Here is a 19,741-nt window from a genome sequence, read left to right as displayed (position 1 = left end):
GGTTTCGAGCATCAAAATGTTTACTGATATAGTTGGTGCAAATGCTAATTATCGTTAAAATGTCGCAAGTTTCGTCTAAATATTTTCTATTTACATTTTGAGCATAAATTCTATGTCAATACTTCACAAAGAACTAGTTTAGAAATACTTTTTTGTAGAAAATTGGCATTTCAGTGCAAATAAATGACAGAATTACATATGCGTAATTAAATAGTTGTTTCTCAGTAATGTTCAAGGATGTGTTAAATCTACTTGGACTTCATATGAAAATGAAATGCCCCACTAAAATCCAAATCAACATAAATGTTCAACACCGCAGGACAAGACGAGTGAAAGATGGCCAATCACAGTTTGTTTTGCCTTCACAGGCTGTCTAGGGTGGGTTTAAAAAAAGTACAGATTTCAATAAACAGATGCTTGTGCATATCTAGTTTATTTCCTCAAACAAATCAGAATCTTTTAAAGATTTGATGCCACAAACCCTGCAAACTTTGGAAATTAGCTCTTTTTCACTTGTCCATATCTTCACGTCACAATTGTTCATAATATCATCCCAGTATCTTTTTTAGTATGCAACAATCAGGTGAGTTTAATGTGAATGTACAGCATCACAAAAGCATTTGAATTGATCTTAAAATGCAGAAAGTGTCCTTGCATCTCTATAGATGCAATTCTAACACTCTTCTATTTCTGTCTAAATACCCATTTAGACAGAAATAAACATGCAAAGCAACCAATCACAATTTGTTTTGTTCTTTCTTGATGTTTAGGAGTCAGTTTAAGTAAAAAGACTCTGTGTACATAAAACATGATTTAATTGTGGAAACGTGTCCATGCAAAAGTAATGCAGATTTCAATGAACAGTTATTAAATAAGTTTGATTATCTGATGGCCTGATACAAACCTATGCACATCGACTCTTGAAAATTGCAATGTAGTCTGGTAGGACCTTGCAATGTTTGCTAGATCTTTCCAGCTTTGTGTGCAACATACATCAAGCAATCAGTGAAATGACTGGAGATTGAGACAGCATTTACCCCGTCTGAAATACTGTCTCCTCAGCCCACGGCGAGCGTCTTTTTTAGGTCAGATGAACACCTGGCAATGCTTTTTACTGACGGCAGATGTCGTAGATCAACCTTGATACGTGAACTACCATCTGCAATTAGTGCATCTGCTCTTATTATTAGGTAAAGTGGAGAAGGATACACGGCAATATGTGACAGCACTCACTCACGGCTGACAGATCGTCTAAATCACTTCCTCCCAGAGTGAGCACGTCGCTGAGCATTCGGCTCTCTGACATTCATCAGCTTCAGCTAAAAGACACCAGAGGCTCTTTTAGCCCTCCAGTTGTGCATTTGAGGTTTGACGACACTTCAGCTTGACGTCAGGGGCGGACACTGTGAGAGAAAACTCTGCTATCTAAGATCTGAAAAAGCCAATATCAACTAGCCTAAGAGAAAACGATGTACAGAAAATAATATCATAAGAGTTTTATGTTTTCTGAAGGAAATGCTGGAGAAATACCTGTGCAAATCCATGCTATGGTGCAGTGATGTTGCTTTGCGGTTGCTAAGGGGCCACAATTATTCTGAATAATATTCTTAACCCTTAAAAGCCTGACATATGAAATAATAGTCTGAAAAACATTTTTTTTTTATGGAACAGTTTATTGAACCTTTATATAAAATCTGAGAAAAGATAAGTTTTAATGTTTTTGTTATCATATTTGATCCATCATTTATTTATGGCTCATATAGTCTGATGCAGAAACTAAAACATGCAGCTCAGTTTTATTCAAAGGCTCAAATTGAGCAAAAATATCAAGCAATTTGGTGCACATGCTGATATTTATCCTTGTAATGTAAATCTTTAAAAATATTATTATCTACAATAATATGTCTTAGTAAGATGAGATTGAAATGAACATATAATGCAGTGCTGATTGAGAGATGAACAAATAAACGCTCCTCAGAAGATGTGAGATGTTTTGGAGGCTTGTGAAGATCATTCCTCCGCTGAGGAACAGTGAAAGTAAAGCTTCTGGAAACAAACGCTCCTCAAAAGATCCTGATGATCAGGTTTGAAACGCACTGTTTTTTCTAAAAAATGATTGATGGAGAATCAAGTAAAGCTGAGCTGCTTCAGTCCAGTAAGAGCTCATCTGGAGATATTACTACAGTTATTCTGACATTTACTTGATCAAAATCAGCAAATATTTGACAGAAAAAGATGTTTGTACAATTATACCTAAAGACCTATAAAAACTCTATCAATCAGACGACAGAAGGCATGGAGGAGATTGAGTGTGAAACAGGTTTATCAGCAAAGTTTTGATCATTTACAGGCCTAAACTTGCGTGATCCAGTAGGCTTTAAAGGGTTAAAGAAGATTAGAGTGAGATTCAAAGGAAGTTATTATTATTTACTCCAGTGATATATAAAGTAGCCTGAATTTGCGCCTCTGAGAACTTTTATATTGGAACAGAGAAAAGTTTCAGGCACAAATCAAAGAGAAATTGCAATGAGAAGCAGTTTGTCTCCAGGGCCAGAGATCAGACGAGAGCATCAGTTCACTCCTCTTTGAGAAAGAATACAATGGAAATTAAAGTCAAATGCTCAAAGCATCACTTATAAAGCACACATTTTGATCTAGACATTAACTACGGATGAATCAAAAGAATAATAGTCAGATTGATTCTGTGGATGATAAAACAGAAAGAAAACCACCTAGAAACCATCCTAAAAACCACACAGAGACAGGTCACTTGATATAAATCTCAGCAAGACATCAAATAACCATCTCATTCACAAATAGAATGTTTTTTAAGTTACAAACTACATCTTTGTGGCCAAATGGATACTTGGTTACACACGAGGCTCACAGAGACAGTGGACATATTCAGCGCATTCGAACACTGTCCAACGTCTCCAATTAACTCAAGAGCAAATTTGACGGCCATCTGGGTTCAGTCTCTTCATAACAGACGGTATCACTGATCAGACTCTCCGCTTCAGAGCCAAATAGTGCCACCTTCTTCATTCTGTCTGTGGGCAAATAAAATACAGACCAACCAGCCAAAGAAGCACTTCAAAAATGTTTTGAGAAATGTAATTATGCTGGAAGAAACATCAGCACTATCAGAACAGAAAGAAAGATTGCAGTTTTCTCTCCAGATAACTTCTGTCTCTGAAGCACATTTGGATACTAGAAATTTAGTGGGTCGTTGAATTGCATAATGCACAAATATCAGACATAACGGCTTCCTTCACAACACAGGTAAATGTGGCCCAAATCTGTTTTGGCAAAAATCAATACAAATACCATTTTCAATATACCAATCTGGCTTGCTTTCATTTCAATAAATTGAATATATCTGTTTGCACCATATTAAATATTGCACATAAGTGATAAAAGTGATATTTAATATAATACTATATGATAGCATTCAAAAGTTTGGGGTTTGTATGATTTTTATTTTTAAGAAATTAGTCTTTTCAGCAAGGATGCACTACAGTTACAAACACACTTATGTTACAAAATATTTATATTCAAAATAAATGCTTTCTAACTTTCTACATACCAAAGAATACTAAAAACAATAATTATATAAAAATAAATCACAAAAATATTTATTGATCAACAAATCAGCACGGTAGCATTATCGCTGAAGGATCATGTGAAATAAATTAGATTTTAATATATATTCACATAGAAAACTTTAAAATGTTAATTTGCAATAATATTTCACAATTATACTATTTTAATGTATTTTTGAACAGTTGTGTATATTCACAAATATATAAAAATAAACAAATTATATTATTTATGTTTACATTACATCTCAAATGTTGTAACAAATGCATCGGACAATATAAGCTAAATTGTTAATACTAATGCATACACGTAAGAAAAAAAAAATAATTATTACAAAATATGCACGGAAATAATTTATATGAAAAATATGACATTATATTAAAAATATTTGTATGATGTAATGAATATTTGTATGATGTTATGATGAACACGTCAGGATAAAGTGTGTTTTTTTAGACTGATTTGGGCCACATCTAAAACATGCCCAATCAGACTTAAGCATGAAAATCAGAACTGAGCATCAAGCTGGAGTTCGGTCATCTTTGGATTGTGAACATTTGCTTTGTTTTCTTGCCTAACATCGCATGACATTTCTAGGTCAAAGTTTAATTCTGAGAGATATCTGAAGTCCAGTAAGAGCTCCAATCTGCCGCAGACCGCTGGATAGCAGCTCTTGTGGTTAATGGAGACACGGGAGAGAAGGGTTCTGCTCTCAGGAGACTTTTATCTTCTCTGCTGCTCTGCCTTTTTTAGTCTCAAACTAATGTGCTATTCTGTGTTGTTGTCTGGGGATCAGCAGAATCTAATGCATCTTCCTAAGCGTTTCCCACCCATCCCATGCTGTGCTTCAAACACATTTCCTTTAGCGAGGGTGGAGCAGCGTGATAGAACGTCATCTGCTACTGTTACTTCAGGGATTTATTCTGTTAAAGCCTAATTTGTTTTCCCACACACACACACACACATCTGCGCTTTTCAAACATTTATGGGTTTTAGGTATTTAAAAACATTGACAGCACCATTTATTTGCATGCACCACTAAAGGAATTAATGCAAATCATTGTGCAAACATGCACACAACTTGTGCCGCCGTGCTGTACCCACACAAAACTCGTCCCTCATTTTCTCAGCCCCTCAATATTAGTAAACTCCAAAAATTGTAGTTTGCTGAAAATACTGACATTTGCTCAGGTTTCTTCGTGTGAACAGATTAAGAGAAATGTAGCATTGCATCAGTGTCTCAGCAATGGATGCTCTGCAGTGAATGGGTGCCGTCAGAATGAGAGTCCAAACAGCTGATAGAAACATCACAATAATCCACACCACTCCTTTTCACTGGAGGAAGTGTAATTATGGATAATTATGAAAGCAACAGTTTGAAGTTAAAAACGTCTTAATGATGGATTTGTTTCTTACAAACACGTAACTTTTGGCTTTTCAAGATGTTAATTGAGTGGCGTGGATTACTTGTGGATTATTGGAATGTTTTTATCAGCTGTTTGGACTCTCGTTCTGACGGCACCCATTCACTGCAGAGGATTCGTTGCTGAGCAAGTGATGCAATGCTACATTTCTCAAAATCTGATGACCTACATCTTGGATGGCCTGAGGGGGAAGACATTTTCAGCAAATTTGCATTTATAAGTGAATTATTCCTTTAACACTGACAAAATCTAAAAATAAATAAATAAATCAAATCAATCTAATTCTATATTAACACACAAAGATGCTATGCATCTGCAAACATCAAAAACACCAAATTAACCACTAAATTATCTCTTGGCTTATTGCTTTAACTTACAGTTTTCATTTCTTGGTGCGACTAAATTACCAGGTATTTTAGTTATGCACCAGAGTTTAATATTTTTCACACTGGTAAATTTGCTCTCCAGTGGCCTGGAGCTGAATATACCTTAAAAAGAGTAAAAATCTCCATTAGCGATTCTCTCAAGTCACCAGGTGTTCACCGGGGACCGACCCAGCAGTCCATCCAGAACCTGCCCTGTGGGTCAATAGCAGCCAAACGACTCTTTTCTCTTGCCTACGCCTGTCCCTCGCTGTAAGGATCCAAAATAATTGCCAAGAGTTTCTTTGAGGCTAAAACATTATATTACATCTCACAGCTGTCACAATGGGAGAAACAGCTGAATGTCAGTGTGAAGGAGACTTTCTGAGAAATTCATTCTGTGCATTGAAGGTCTGACAGAATAAAACTGAGAAAATTATGATTCATTCTTTAGCATTAAAACAAGCTGAAAGCGTCAGTAAATCATCAAGTGTCTACAAATAAATATGCAGCAGGTGGTCAGACGTAAAGCTAAATGCATGTATTATGCACGCATTAAATGCATGTATTAAACATAGTCCAAGATGATGAAATTTCAATAGCTTATGAGCGGTTTGGATGCATAATTATTCATGTATGAGTTACACAAATACCCTGCAGTAACGAGACAAACAACAACCAGTGATGGTATTGCAAATTAATATTTTATGCCTAAAGTAGTTTTATTTCCACACGAGGCAAAAAGGACTGAATTTCAATAGTTAAAAGCACATTTTAAAAGAACCACCACTATCTTCCTTTATACACAGAAACCGCTTTTTTTCAAGACTTGGTTCAAAGGAAATTCTTTCATATGAAATGCGAGAGAGACAAAGTTAGATTTGGATTTCACAGCATAGTTTCTGGTTTTTGTGCGAGCTGCCAAGGCGATGCTTTATTTCAGCACAAAACCTCCAGTCATCTGCTTCTTTAAGCTTTTTCTCATTCGGTGGCTCTCGCTGGAGAATTGCAGCTTTTTACATGTAATTTTTCATCTCATGGCTGTCAGATAAACTTTACTACTCAGAACAGATCTGAAATAAGGCCATTTTTACAGATAATTCAGCTCATGCTAAGAGAAGGAAGACAGTACCTTGAATAATCGAAAATACAAAAAGAAAATAAAAACTAATATTACTCAATATGTAAGAAATTGCTAGGGTTTTCTGGATGGTGTCTTACCAGTCCCTCTCATCAGTCTGAATGTTTTAGGAATCATTCATGACGCTTGACCTAAAAGCACCACAATTATTCACTTATTATTTAATTAATAATTATTCACTTATTTTTAATATAATCATCTAATTTCTCTTCTTTCCTGACATTCATCTAGGTAAGTTATATTTACCACTTTTGATAATATCATAATTGCTATTTTAACAATGTACGAGCTGACATTAACAAGTATGTCACTTATTTTGCAAAAAAATTTATAAAAAAAGTCCAAAAGCATTGACTGCATATTGAAGCCATATATAGTTCAAATGCCCTTATAATTCAAGTTATGAAAGCAAAACGTATCCCTGTATGGAGTTTTGTAATTATATTTATAAGATATGATATAGTTAAGTAATATAACACAAGCAATAGTGCTGATTTCCCGAATATCAGCGTGTGTGCGCAATTAAAAAATGTCATTTTAATTTTATACAACAGTTCAACAGACAAGAAATTAATATTGGGTGAATTACATTTTAGACACAATATTGTCTGGGTTTTTGCTGTTTCACCAACGAAAATACTTAGAAACAAAGCCGGATCAGAGCATTTGTGAGTCTCTGAGAAAAACTGTGGTGTTTAGTTTCTGAATAAATCTGTTTTTGAACGAATCATTTGAGTCAGTGATTCAATGAACCATTCATAAAGAGAGTCACTTGCTTCATTTCTAAATGAATCAGCCATTTTAAATGAATCATTTGAGTCAGTGATTCAATGAACCATTCATAAAGAGAGTCACTTGCTTTGCTTCTAAATGAATCAGTCATTTTGAACGAATCGTTTGAATTAATGATTCAATGTATCACCCATTAAAGGGTTAGTTCCCCCAAAAATGAAATTCTGTCATTAATTGCTCACCCTCGTGTCGTTCCAAACCCGTAAGACCTCTGTTCATCTTCAGAACATAGATTAGGATAATTTTGATGAAATCTGAGGGCTCTCTGACCCTCCCATAGACAGCAACACAACTGAAATGTTTCCAGACATTGTTTGTGGTTAACATTCAAGAGAAAGCGCGCACATGCTGAACATAAACAGCGCTGATTACATTGATAACGTTTTGGGGAAAGTACGTGCAGTAGTCATGGTACTCTCCAAAATGGCCGAAGACGGTAACTCGGGGTGAAGAATTGTTGAGTAAATTGTTATTTTTGTTTTCTTTGAGAACAAAAAGTATTCTTGTAGCTTCGCAAAACTGAAGTTGAGCCAATGATGTTAGATGGACTGTTTTATTAATGTCCTTATACGTTTCTGGACCTGGGAACATTTCAGTTGCGTTGCTGTCTATGGAGGATCAGAGAGCTCTCGGATTTCATCAAAACTATCTTAATCTGTGTTCCGAAGATGAACGAAGGTCTTACGGGTTTGGAACGACACGAGGGTGAGCAATTAATGACAGAATTTAATTTCTGGGTGAACTAACCCTTGAAGACAGGGACTTGCCGCCACCTACTGGCGATTTTCGTGTCATATTTAGTTATCTATGCCAGGCCAAATCAGCACAAAAATACAGTGATGGAAAAATGAAGCTTTGCGACGCACCGAGGTTTTCCCCTCAACTGTATCGTAAAAAGGTTCATTACTCGAAGCTTTACAAGATGGAAGATATTGTGGTAAAAAGGTGGAAAAAACTGCCAGATGACCATTTTTGGATTGTTTCAGATAATAAATCAGTTTGTGCATGAAAAGATGTATAAAGCAAAGAAAGTATTAAGTCTATATAAATAAGTATTTTACATGTCAGTCATTGTTTTACACAATATATGAATAAATGAGTCTGTGAATAAATTTGTGGAAAAAATTGGATATGCATATATGATCAAAATAAAAAAAAAGATGATCAGAATGGTCAGCTGAAGCGATTGTAAAACGGGAATTAATACAAAATGAACATGCACAAAACTTCACGTGCAAATATTTATTCGTATAATGATTTATTCTTATCAATCAAAGAAGTGTGACACTTATTTGAATCAGAATAGGAATACGAGCTTCGGACGTTACAGATCACGTGGTTTTGGCAAAATGAATCAAGCTCCGGTACAGTGCTTCACTGCGAGATGCTTCGTTTTTTTAAATAAAAAACAAAAATACACTCAGCAAAATATTGTTCAATTATCATTATCAAAAAATCTCAATAAATGGCATTTTGTCAGTATTGCACACCCATACTTTCAGCCTCGGCATCCTCATAAACACTCATCTTTCCTCTCCAGTTCTGAGAGGTTTGCTCCAGCGCTAACTCGACCAGCAGCGCCGTCAGATTGAGTCAACAGATGCAATGCGAGCAGACAAACACTCTGAAGCACGACCCAATCTGTCTGTTTGTCTGAGCGCTGAGAGAAACACACACTGAGAGAGGGAGGAATAAAGAAGGGATTGAGGGGGAGACAGCAGGAAGAGGATGAGAACGGATGGAGAAATGATGAATATACAGACAGAAAGCTAGAACATTTGCAAAGCAGCTGATTTGGGGAAGGACGATGCAGAAGAGCAGAAGGGAACTGCGGTGGCTGTATGTGAAGAGACAGTCGCAGAGGGCGTTCACAGCCTGTTTTGTCTCTCTTAGGCCTTTTTCGTTACGTTCTCATTCCCTCTGTGTGTGTCTGTGCTGACAGCTCCAGTATTTCGGGCCCCGCCAAAGGGGCCGTCAGACATGCCGTTTGTCACTCGATTGGCCGGCAGTGATGGGCTCCGGCAGATGCTGAAACTGACCTTCTTTCAGGCAATACGCTTTTGTTGCGTAACACGGACGACACAGATAGGAGTACCAACCAGAATTTTGAAGCACTAAAAGCTGCAGCGTGTAAATGCAAATCTTGAGCAAACAAAACTGCTAAATAATGTCTGTTTTCAAACAGGTTTCAAAAACCGTACCGCCCCTTCAACCCTCCTCCCTGTCTCCTATTGGTCAATCAAATAAATAGCTCCGCCCCCAAACTCACACCATCAGTTGAGCAGTTTTTGGGCTGCAAATTAATGTTAACTCATGAAGTTAAACTACCACTAACTGACTTACAGTGACTCTAAAAACACCGAAAACTGTTTGAATGTACATATATACACATAACTGTTAACTAGCCAAGTATTGTGTCATTACAGCATTGAAATCAACAAGCAATGGTCTAAATCTGCCACTAATGGATGCTTTCAATTTTAAATAACTAACCTTTAACATGCCCATACATTTGTTTTCTTACACAATACATATTTTTAGCATATAGTCAAACAATTAAAAAACTTACAAGAAAAGAAAAGAAACATCTTAGAAATTGATCCTTGGCAACTGCCTGAAATAAAATAGGTTTGAATTGAAATACTGAAATTATTCAAATTAAAACTGAAATAAAAATAAATTAAAGCTAAATAGAAATATAAAAAAATAATACAAATGCAAAACAAAATTTCTAAGATTTGAACTAATATAAAAAATATTAATAACATAAAACTATATAAATAATTCTAAAATAACAACTTTTATAATAGTAAAATATATATTTTTTTCATTTAATGTGATATAAAATTGAAAATATAAAAATATTAATAAATACCACAATTCTATATAAACTATTCTAAAATAACGTTTTTTTAATAATACTAAAATATATATTTTTTTGCATTTAATAGGATCTAAAAACTCAAAAATAAATAAATACCATAATATTTTATCATTCAAAAATAAACTTCTTTTTTTTTGCATTTAATGTGATAGAAAACTAAAGATATTAAATATTAATAAATACCTATAAATCATTCTAATATAACAACTTTCTTTCTTTTCTTTTTGCATTTAATGTGATTATGGAAATAAAACGGGTTGTGAACAGTTTATCTTGTTAGGACAGAAAACAAAACAAATGCTTATAGGTGGTATTTCACATTTACATACAAATTTAAGAAAATGTTTAATTAATACTCTATAAAGTTAATTATGCAGCCCTAATCAGTGTAATCCCTTCCTCAAAGTGAAATTTCAAAGTTTTAACAACAATAACCTAGAAAAATTGGCTTTAGAAAGCACCGGCACGAATTCACTCATCATCATCTCAGTATCACAGGCCTGTGGGAGAGACTTTATTAACTAGGTTAGTGTGAGCAGGACGGGCTGGTTTTATCTCAGCATCTAATCTTTAAATAATCTCCCTTCAAGTCGCTGAGCTGGAAATCCTCACAGGAGAGCTGAAGCTCAACTAAAAGCTCAGTTTATTCTCAAGAGGAGAATACCAGCCAAACTCTGTTTTTATTTCCCATTCGTCTAACTCAGTGCTCTACGTAGCAACCGCGCTCTAGTTTGACCAGCAGCTCACTGCATCGATGCTTTCTGATCCATCATTGGCTGATCGAACGAAACTCGACTCTGGAAATATTTAGATTGTTGTTAGGATGTGTAGGTGGTTGCTAGGGTGTTGTGAGCAGTTGCTATGGTGTCATATGAGGTTTCTAGGGTACGGTGGGTGGTTGCTATGGTGTCCTGCTGTGGTGTCCTAGATAGTTGAGGTCATAGGTGGTTTCTAGGGTGTAGTGGGTGGTTGCTATGGTGTCGTAAATGTTTGTTATGGTTGTCATAGGTGGTTTCTAGGGTGTTGCTAGGATGTCATAGGTGGTTTCTAGGGTGTTGCTAGGATGACCTGGGTGGTTTCTAGGGTGTTGTAGGTGATTGCTAGGATGTCATATAGGTGGTTTCTAGGGTGTTGTGGGTAAATGAATGAATGAATGATGCATTTATATAGCGCATTTATTGTGTATTGCCGTACACCCAAAGCGCTTTACAATCATGTGGGGGGATCTCTCCTCAACCACCACCAGTGTGCAGCATCCACTTGGATGATGCGACGGCAGCCACAGTACAACGGCGCCAGTGCGCTCACCACACAACAGCTACAGGTGGAAAGGAGAGAGTGATAGAGCCAATCAAGTGGATGGGGATTACTAGGAGGCCATGATTGATAAGGGCCAGTGGAGGGAATTTGGCCAGGACACCGGGGTTACACCCCTACTCTTTACTAGAAGTGCCATGGGATTTTTAGTGACCACAGAGAGTCAGGACCTCGGTTTAACGTCTCATCCGAAAGACGGGTGGTTGCTTTAGTGTCATAGGTAGTTCCAATGATGTTCTAGGTAGTTGCTATGCTGTCCTAAGTGGTTGCTAGGGTCATCTAGGTGGTCACTAAGGTGTTCTGATTGGTTGGTAGGTGGTCCATTCTCATCTCTCTGATATTCTGGTTTCAGCTCCCTCCTTCAGTGTGCATCCGTGGGATTTTCCCACCTCTTTTGCACATTTTGTAGAACTGAAATTGCAACGATAACATTTAATGCTAGAGGTCTGTTCAAATCACTAACACTAACTCACTATGAGCAGTAGTAATATTGATGCAGCCTTAGCAAAGCCCACTAATTATGACTTTTTCACAGCACAATCACAGGCTCTTTCTGTCTCTCCCACTCCACTTCTCTCTCGGTTTCTCTCTGTCCTTGGCCATGATGAGAGCATGATTGAAGTGGCAAGACGATAATTGGCATTCTGGAACAATGGTAATGACCTCTGAAAGGACTGTGCTGCCCCAGTGACAGCCACTCAGTTCTGATTTGTTTGGACAGCGCGTCGTTCTGTTCATTTCGCCCTTGCCCTCCTCGTGCATTACAGGCCTTTGAAGAATAAACAGGCGTTTCGTGACATTCGTGGTCATTGGCTCCAGCTCAGATTAAGCAACGGGCCACCCGCACATGTGCCTGAGGGACTTCAAACTCATCAAACAGACATTACGCATTCTGAATAAAAATTAAAAGTTTTTTGCAACCGCCTGTATTAGCATTCCCAGAAAATACAAAGCAAATTCTCTTCAGCACCCATAGGAAAGAAAGATGTGACCTGATTAACATCACAATTGTATTCTAGACAGCAATAAGATTAATTGAGAGGCAAATAAAGATCTCACCAGTGTCTCAAACTGTGCTCAAGTCTGAGAAGCAATCAAAAAATCAAGAAGATCTGTTTGTGTTCCACTAGCAACAGCAAGAGTTCCCCCATAAGTGACATTTTTTTCATCATTTATTCACCCTCATGTCATTTCAAACCTGTAAAAGTTTTTTTTTCTTATGTTGAACATAAAAGAAGATATTTTGAAGAAATTTGAACCAAACATTTGTTGGTCTGCAGTAGGGACAATAATACTATGGAAGTCAATGGAGACCATCAATTGTTTGATTACCAGCATTTTTCAAAATGTCTTCTTTTATGTGCAACATGAGTAAGAAACCCATACAGGTTTGGAATGACATGAGGGTGAGTAAATGATGACAAAATGTTCATTTTTAGGTACCCTACCCCTTTAAACAGGACTTATTATGCCCCCTTTTAGATGTAATATAAGTCTCAGGTGTCCCCAGAATGTGACTGTGACGTTTCAGCTCAAAATACCCCACAGATAATTTATCATATCATACTGAATTTTTTTTAACAGAAGCGAAAAATGTGCTGTTTTTGTGCATGTCTCTTTAAATGCAAATGAGCTGCTTCTCCCGCCCCCTCTCCAGACGAGGGTGGAGCCTTTACAGCTCATGCCTTGGATACTCCACCAAAACAAAATATCTGTTTGGTTTTGACTATTATTATGTCTATAACAGTCATGCACACATGACATTGCAGTTTGTTTGACATCATGAAAGTGTATTATTTGCATGGTTTTAAAGCCATATCGGTTTAAACTTCTGATATACTGTTTTCATTTGAAAGCTCTAAAACTGCATGAATGTAAACATTGAGATCTCAATATGTGATCATGGACCACAAAACCAATCGAAATTGAGATTTATACATCATCTGAAAGCTGAAAAAAATAAGCTTTTCTATTAGTTTGTTAGGATAGGATAGGATAGGATAGGATAGTTTCAACTAGGGTGCAACAAAATCAAAATATTGAAAAAATTGCATTTAAAAGTGTCTAAATTAAGTTTTTAGCAATGCATATTACTAATCAGAAATTAAGTTTTGATAAGGTAGGAAGTTTACAAAATATTTTCATGGAACATGATCTTTACTTAATATCCTAATGATTTTTGGCATAAAAGAAAAATGGATAATTTTGACCCATACAATGTATTTCTGGCTGTTGCTACAAACATACCTGTGCTACTCATGACTGCTTTTGTGCTGCAGGGTCATATATGAACTCATCACATTCTTCCATGTTTAAATGATCTGAGCTGCTATTTGCATTCATTTTATTGGCTCATTTGTGTAATGTCTCCTTTTTAGGAGGAACATCTGAGACAATGTTGAACTCATTTATTCAAATTTATGCACACCCAGAGAGACTGTCAACCAATCAGGATATTGTTGGCAAAATAACTATGCAAACGCTTTATTTACAGTGACTAAGCAGAAAGCTAGAAAAATGCTTTTCGTTTCATTGATTTGAATTTGAAACAAGATTTGCAATTATACTGCTGTGCAAAAGTAACATGAGAAACGCTTTAAATGTGACAAAGCAAAAGGTCACACTCACCGTTTTTGTCAGCTCGACGGAAAATCTGTGAAGAGATAGAGATGACAAAAAAAAACAGTCAATGGCCAGTTTATCAACGTGAGCAGCATTCAGAAGCATAGAGGACTGGTGGAAATGCTCAGTGCCGATCAATACTGAATATAATTGCTCCTGAATGCCTTTAATGAACTTCCCCTTTAGAGCTTTACTATGCTCCCTCTTCAGCACTGATGGAACGTGACATTATGCCTTTATAAAGCCTGTTGGCCACAGAAACAAACAATCCATACTCTTGAAATCCATCCACATGCACAAACCACACACTTCTAACTGAGGCAAATGTGCAATTACTTCCTCAGGCCGATAGCGCAAACATATCAGATTGTGAAGGTCTGAGACTCATTTGAGATTCAGGGTGAGAACGTTTCTGAACAGTTTGCCTGTCAGGATTATGTAGGTGTTGACAGTACAATCATCTAGTGGCTAAACATGGCTCTTTCACACCTGGACGGGTCACCACACTGTTAGAGTCATTTTTTGACTCCTCAAGTACTTTTACCACCATCTGGCCTTCACTTTTGATGTGCAACTTACTGTCAGTGCAAGCTGATGGCCACAAGGGTTTGTTCTAGTATCTATTTACAAGCCTCAGTCTTCAGTTATATCACATTACCTGCAGGTCTCTGCTTATTCTGTGATTGAATTAGTGAACATACGAGGCTGCGTACAAGGGTCTAATATATTTCCAATATAAATATAGGTTCTGGGTCAGAAAACTTACCTTCAGCTATTTTTTATACATTTTTTCACCCGTTCTATTACAAAATATCATATGTATCATTCATAGCAATGTATTTTATTTATGTGATTTCATATGCACAAGTTTTGCTCATTAGCAGGTTTTTATGCTTTCTTATTTTTTTGAAGTCACTTCTCTGCTGTTTACTTCTTTTATGAAGCTCTGGTCTTTGTAAACGCCTCTTCTGAGAGCTGAATTTCTCCTCTGGGATCTGCACACATTGTCAGGTGGCCGGTTTATTATATCTCATAAAACACAGCTGCAAGTGTTTGCATTTTACAGCAAAACAAAGCAAAAACAAGCAAAACAAAGGAAAACTGAAGTACCTTCAGAATAACTACTCCTTTCTTTTCTGTCTAGGTCTCAATATTGACAACATAACCATGTATAAAAGCAGTTTCTGTGCAAATGGATGAATGTTAGATCTTTGAGATTTGATTTAAAGGAACATTTCATCATGCAAAAATTAAAATTCTGTGATTTATTCATCCTCATGCTGTTAGGCAATCTTTCCCTCTGCTGAAGCTCTGAAAGTTCATGTACAGACAATTTTTATTAATTTTTTTGCTCTTAAATTGGTCACAATTAACTGTTACTGCAAGCATCACAATAATCCACAAGTTTACGCATGTTTTTATCAGCTGTTTGGACTCTCATTCTGACGGCACCCATTCACTGCAGAGCATCCATTGGTGAGCAACTGATGCAATGCTACATTGGTTGACCTGAGAGTACATTTCCAGTAAATTGTTATTTTTTGTGAGTACCGATTTCTTTAAAAATGACATTGGAAAGACCAAATATGACTGAAAGTTCTTTTCTGGATGAACTATTCCTTAACATTTACATAAAAAGTGCAGTTTCACAAGATTAATAAAATACAAACAACTTTAAAACACAGCTAACTGGCTTGCAGAATTAAAATGTCATTCAGACAAATAGTATTAACTAAAACCAATAGTTGGATTCACACACTGTGTGCATTTGGCTGAGAGCCACACACAATCAAACCAGCGCTGACTAATCCCTTTAGAGCAGATTAATCTAAGCAAATCGACACCGGGATGGAGATTAAAAGGTGAAATATACTTCGCTTATCAAGAGCAGGTCGCATGTGTGTTGATTCTTCAGCTTCATATGACACAATAAGGTTTGTAAAAGCCAGATGTGGAATAGAGCATTGCCAAAAGATAAGTGTAGGATAATGCATCATTAACAATGTCCTTTAAAGGTCATCTGAGCTTCCTGCCGAGAGATCGTTTCCAATGGCTCTCTGGCAGGTGTTGAGCCAGTGGGGAGACATGGGTCCTACTGACTCCGTTCACTAGAAAGGGAACAAACGATTCGCACAATATCAGTTGAGTCACAGTTTATAAATAGGCCTGACAGCATCTTAGTTAATCCAAATCTTTCTCCTTCAGAGCCCACGGTTCAGTATCAGCGCACAAGAGCTTCAAACGCGGGCCGAGGGAATTATAAGTAGCTGTTCGCTCTTCTCATGTCAGTCGGCTTTAGAAATTTCCAGGATACGGACCCAGGAAAGATGATTAGCAATTATCGCCTCGGGGAGCGAATAAATACCTCCCACAAACACAGCCTCTGTCCGCGTGTTGCGAGAAGCGATATTTTAACACTTGAGACACACTGCCTATTTTATTGACACAAGCAACTTTTAATGCAATTTAATATTTTAATTAGCAGGTCATGTACCTCGTTTCTTTCAATATGGGTAATTTATCTTTAGAGGAAATATTATATAAACCTAAAGATTTTTTTGTATATATGGTGGTTTAATAGTTTCATATGGATAATATTAGACAACATATGTACATTTAGAAATTTTACTATGGGAAGTTTATAATTAACTTATATTTTCATCTACCCAGAGAATTCAAGTATGTGAAAATTATATATAGCCTAATAAATAACATGTATGGCAATCCCACTCTTGCTAATTTGGGCAATATATGTCATACATTACATTTCCATATGCATGCTGCTATTTTCACACCAGACAGTATGCAACACCCGAGTAACCACCTAGAACATCCTAGCAACACATTAAAACAGCTGTGAGTTTTTGCACTTACAATTACCTCTTCATAAAATGCAAAACTCTAGTTTGGTGATAGTTCCTGCAATATTTAATTTCATGCATAATTCTACATCCTGAAGACATAATAAATAAATAAGAGATGCTTCAACATGATCTGAAATGCAAGGCAAAAGACAACAACATTAGCAATCGTCTCTTTAATGAAGCTACGAGAATATATGACAGAATCACACACTGAGATCAGCCTGCGCTTGAACAGATTGAATTCATCCAAGCAGCACAGCGACATTAATCATGACGCACATCAGAACTGTCAGAAAACTTTTCTGTATTTGCTGTGATGATCAAAGACACGCAACTTTTCTTCCCCAAACGCACGCTAAAGGATGAAAGCTTAAGATAAAACACAATGCTTTGACTTTTTGTATCTCCCAAATGCACACGTCGAGCTCTTAATTTACAGACAACAAAAGCTGGAGCTGCGTGAACTGTTAACATAAAATCTCTGCAACCCATAACGTGATGTGAAAGGAGGATATGAGGATATTCTAGAATAAAAATGGGACTTGATTTTATCCATCTGGAATTGATTAGATCAAGAAAAGCAAGCGGTTCATATCACAATGCCAGATCTGAATGGATTGCAATGGAAGATCAATTTCACTCTCCAGAGCTTCTCCACTTATCCCAGTGGTGCTGCTTCTTTTCCAAATCAATCATTATTTGATATTATTGCCATAACCTATATTAGTTCAGTTAAGATTTTAGAAAGCATGTACAACAACGACTTAAGCGTATTTGGCTATACTTTTTAACATTAACCAAATGCCTGCAGCCAAAAAGGAGACTTGTTTAAGAGACAGAGCAAGTTAATGCTTTTTAATTAATTAAAGATTGCACTAATGAATCATGCAAAATAAGACCAGGAACATCTGCTAAATAAGGTCAATTTTGATTTCAGGTTGACTTTAAGGACAAGCACGTCCACACACACACACACACACAAACACACACACACATCCTCTCTGTTGTCAGACCCCCTCTATGACAGCTTACTTAACCCTGCTGAGAGAGCATCTGCAACTTTTTATCTGTCACTAACACGACTGCACACAGCCTTCAAGGTGCTGAAGCAGGTACTGCTTGTACAATTATTTTACATTAAACACATCCACAACACATGCAATAAACATGCAAGACAGATGAAATACAGGAAGAGTATCACTGCACTGCAATATTGATGATACCCTTGATTATTTTTTGTATATAATTTGACTTCTAAAAGCTCTATATGATAATGATTGGACATTCTAAACAAAAAACAAACAAGCAAACACATACCAAAAAATCTATCAATTTTTAGAGAATATATTGGATTGCGTTGTAGAAAAGAAGGAAACCGTGACAGTCAGTTCCCTCAAATATGCTTCGTCAGTGGCTGCTGGAATTGTTTAATTGTAGCTACAACATGAATGCATAAAAGCATCAAAATCATTAAGCATGGATGACAAACTGGCAGAGTGACAAAGAAAAGCATTCTCACTAGAATAAAAAGAGATGACAATTTATGTTCATATGCATATTGAAGCCTCTATATTACATATGCATTAGGCCTATATTTAAATATGTAAATGATCTATATATACTGTATAGCTACTATATAGGCTATCTGATGTTGCAATGGAAGACTAAAAATAAGACAAGAGATTTGGATTTTCTTCTTGTGCTTCATAATAATCGCATAAGCTTAATACATTATTTATTCCCCAAACTGTACCTATAACAATCAGTGCTTTATAGCATAACCTTAAGATTATATTTGTGCATAACCACCCTCTCTCTCTGTCCTACATTAATAGATGTGTCACAATGACTTGTGTTCTTGGGTTCAAGGACAAGGTTAATGTTTTGGTGGGTTCATTGACCGAACGTTTGGCTACTTACATCGTGAAAGATGGACAGTCCGTGAACCGCATCCTGCATCTGATGCTGCTGCTGCTGCTTGGAGCGGAGATGCTCGCGCTTCGCCGACTGGAGACACATCGTGATCATTTCGGTGCACGCCAACATCTTTTAACGAGCTGTTTAAGAATTTAGGAAGAAGAATATGCACTTTGAGACACCGCTATATAAGCAGATCTCGGAGTTAATGAGTGAACTGCGGTGTGAACAGCAGTACGGCGCTAGTCCTCTGGGCGAATGCTGCTGATGCTGAGGAATACTAGTGAACGCCAAAGAATCGTTCTTTCGACTGAACCGGTTCTTTTGAAAGATTCGGACGAACTGATTCGAAAAGCGCTTGTGAATCACTGGTCTAAAACCTTTTCTTTTTTTCTTTTCTTTTCTTTTCTTTTCTTTTCTTTTCTTTTCTTTTCTTTTCTTTCTGTTGGCAAGATTTATGTAGTGATAAAAAGACATATATAAAAAACAAAAAAACAAACCCATATATATATGTGTGTGTGTGTGTGTATAAAATGTATTTATTTATTTACATATTTAAATGTCATTTTGGATATCAATTAATTAAAAATGTATTACAAATGTATTATAAATTCACCATATTAACATATGGGCCCGGTTTCATAGACAGGGCTTAGCCTAAACCAAGATCAGGCCATAGTTTAATTAGGACATTTAAGTAATTTTTATAAACGTGCCATAGAAAAAAAGCATTACTGGTGTGCATCTTAAGACAAAACAAAGGGACTGACATGTTTTAAGATCAGTCAAGTTTCTTTCATTTGAAACAACTCAGAATT

The 19,741-nt window shown here is 36.5% G+C and overlaps 1 protein-coding gene across 1 annotated transcript in view; it reads right to left on the bottom strand.

Moving 5' to 3' along the window:
- Positions 1–19,052, bottom strand: part of LOC306844666 (N-terminal EF-hand calcium-binding protein 1-like) — a gene marked incomplete at its 5' end in the record, with an annotated part of 37,203 nt that extends 18,151 nt beyond the window's left edge. Inside the window, 2 exons of the mRNA XM_079376968.1 lie at positions 14,149–14,173; positions 18,927–19,052. Of these exons, the coding sequence (XP_079233094.1) occupies positions 14,149–14,173; positions 18,927–19,052 (151 nt within the window). The remainder of the gene's footprint in view (positions 1–14,148; positions 14,174–18,926) is intronic.
- Between the last annotated feature and the right edge of the window lie 689 nt (positions 19,053–19,741).

The sequence above is a fragment of the Barbus barbus genome, assembly GCF_936440315.1.
Source record: "Barbus barbus genome assembly, chromosome: 25".
NCBI classification, from domain to species: domain Eukaryota; kingdom Metazoa; phylum Chordata; class Actinopteri; order Cypriniformes; family Cyprinidae; genus Barbus; species Barbus barbus.
Note: the sequence above shows the minus strand (reverse complement) of the source record. Positions and strands in the feature narration are given on the sequence as shown.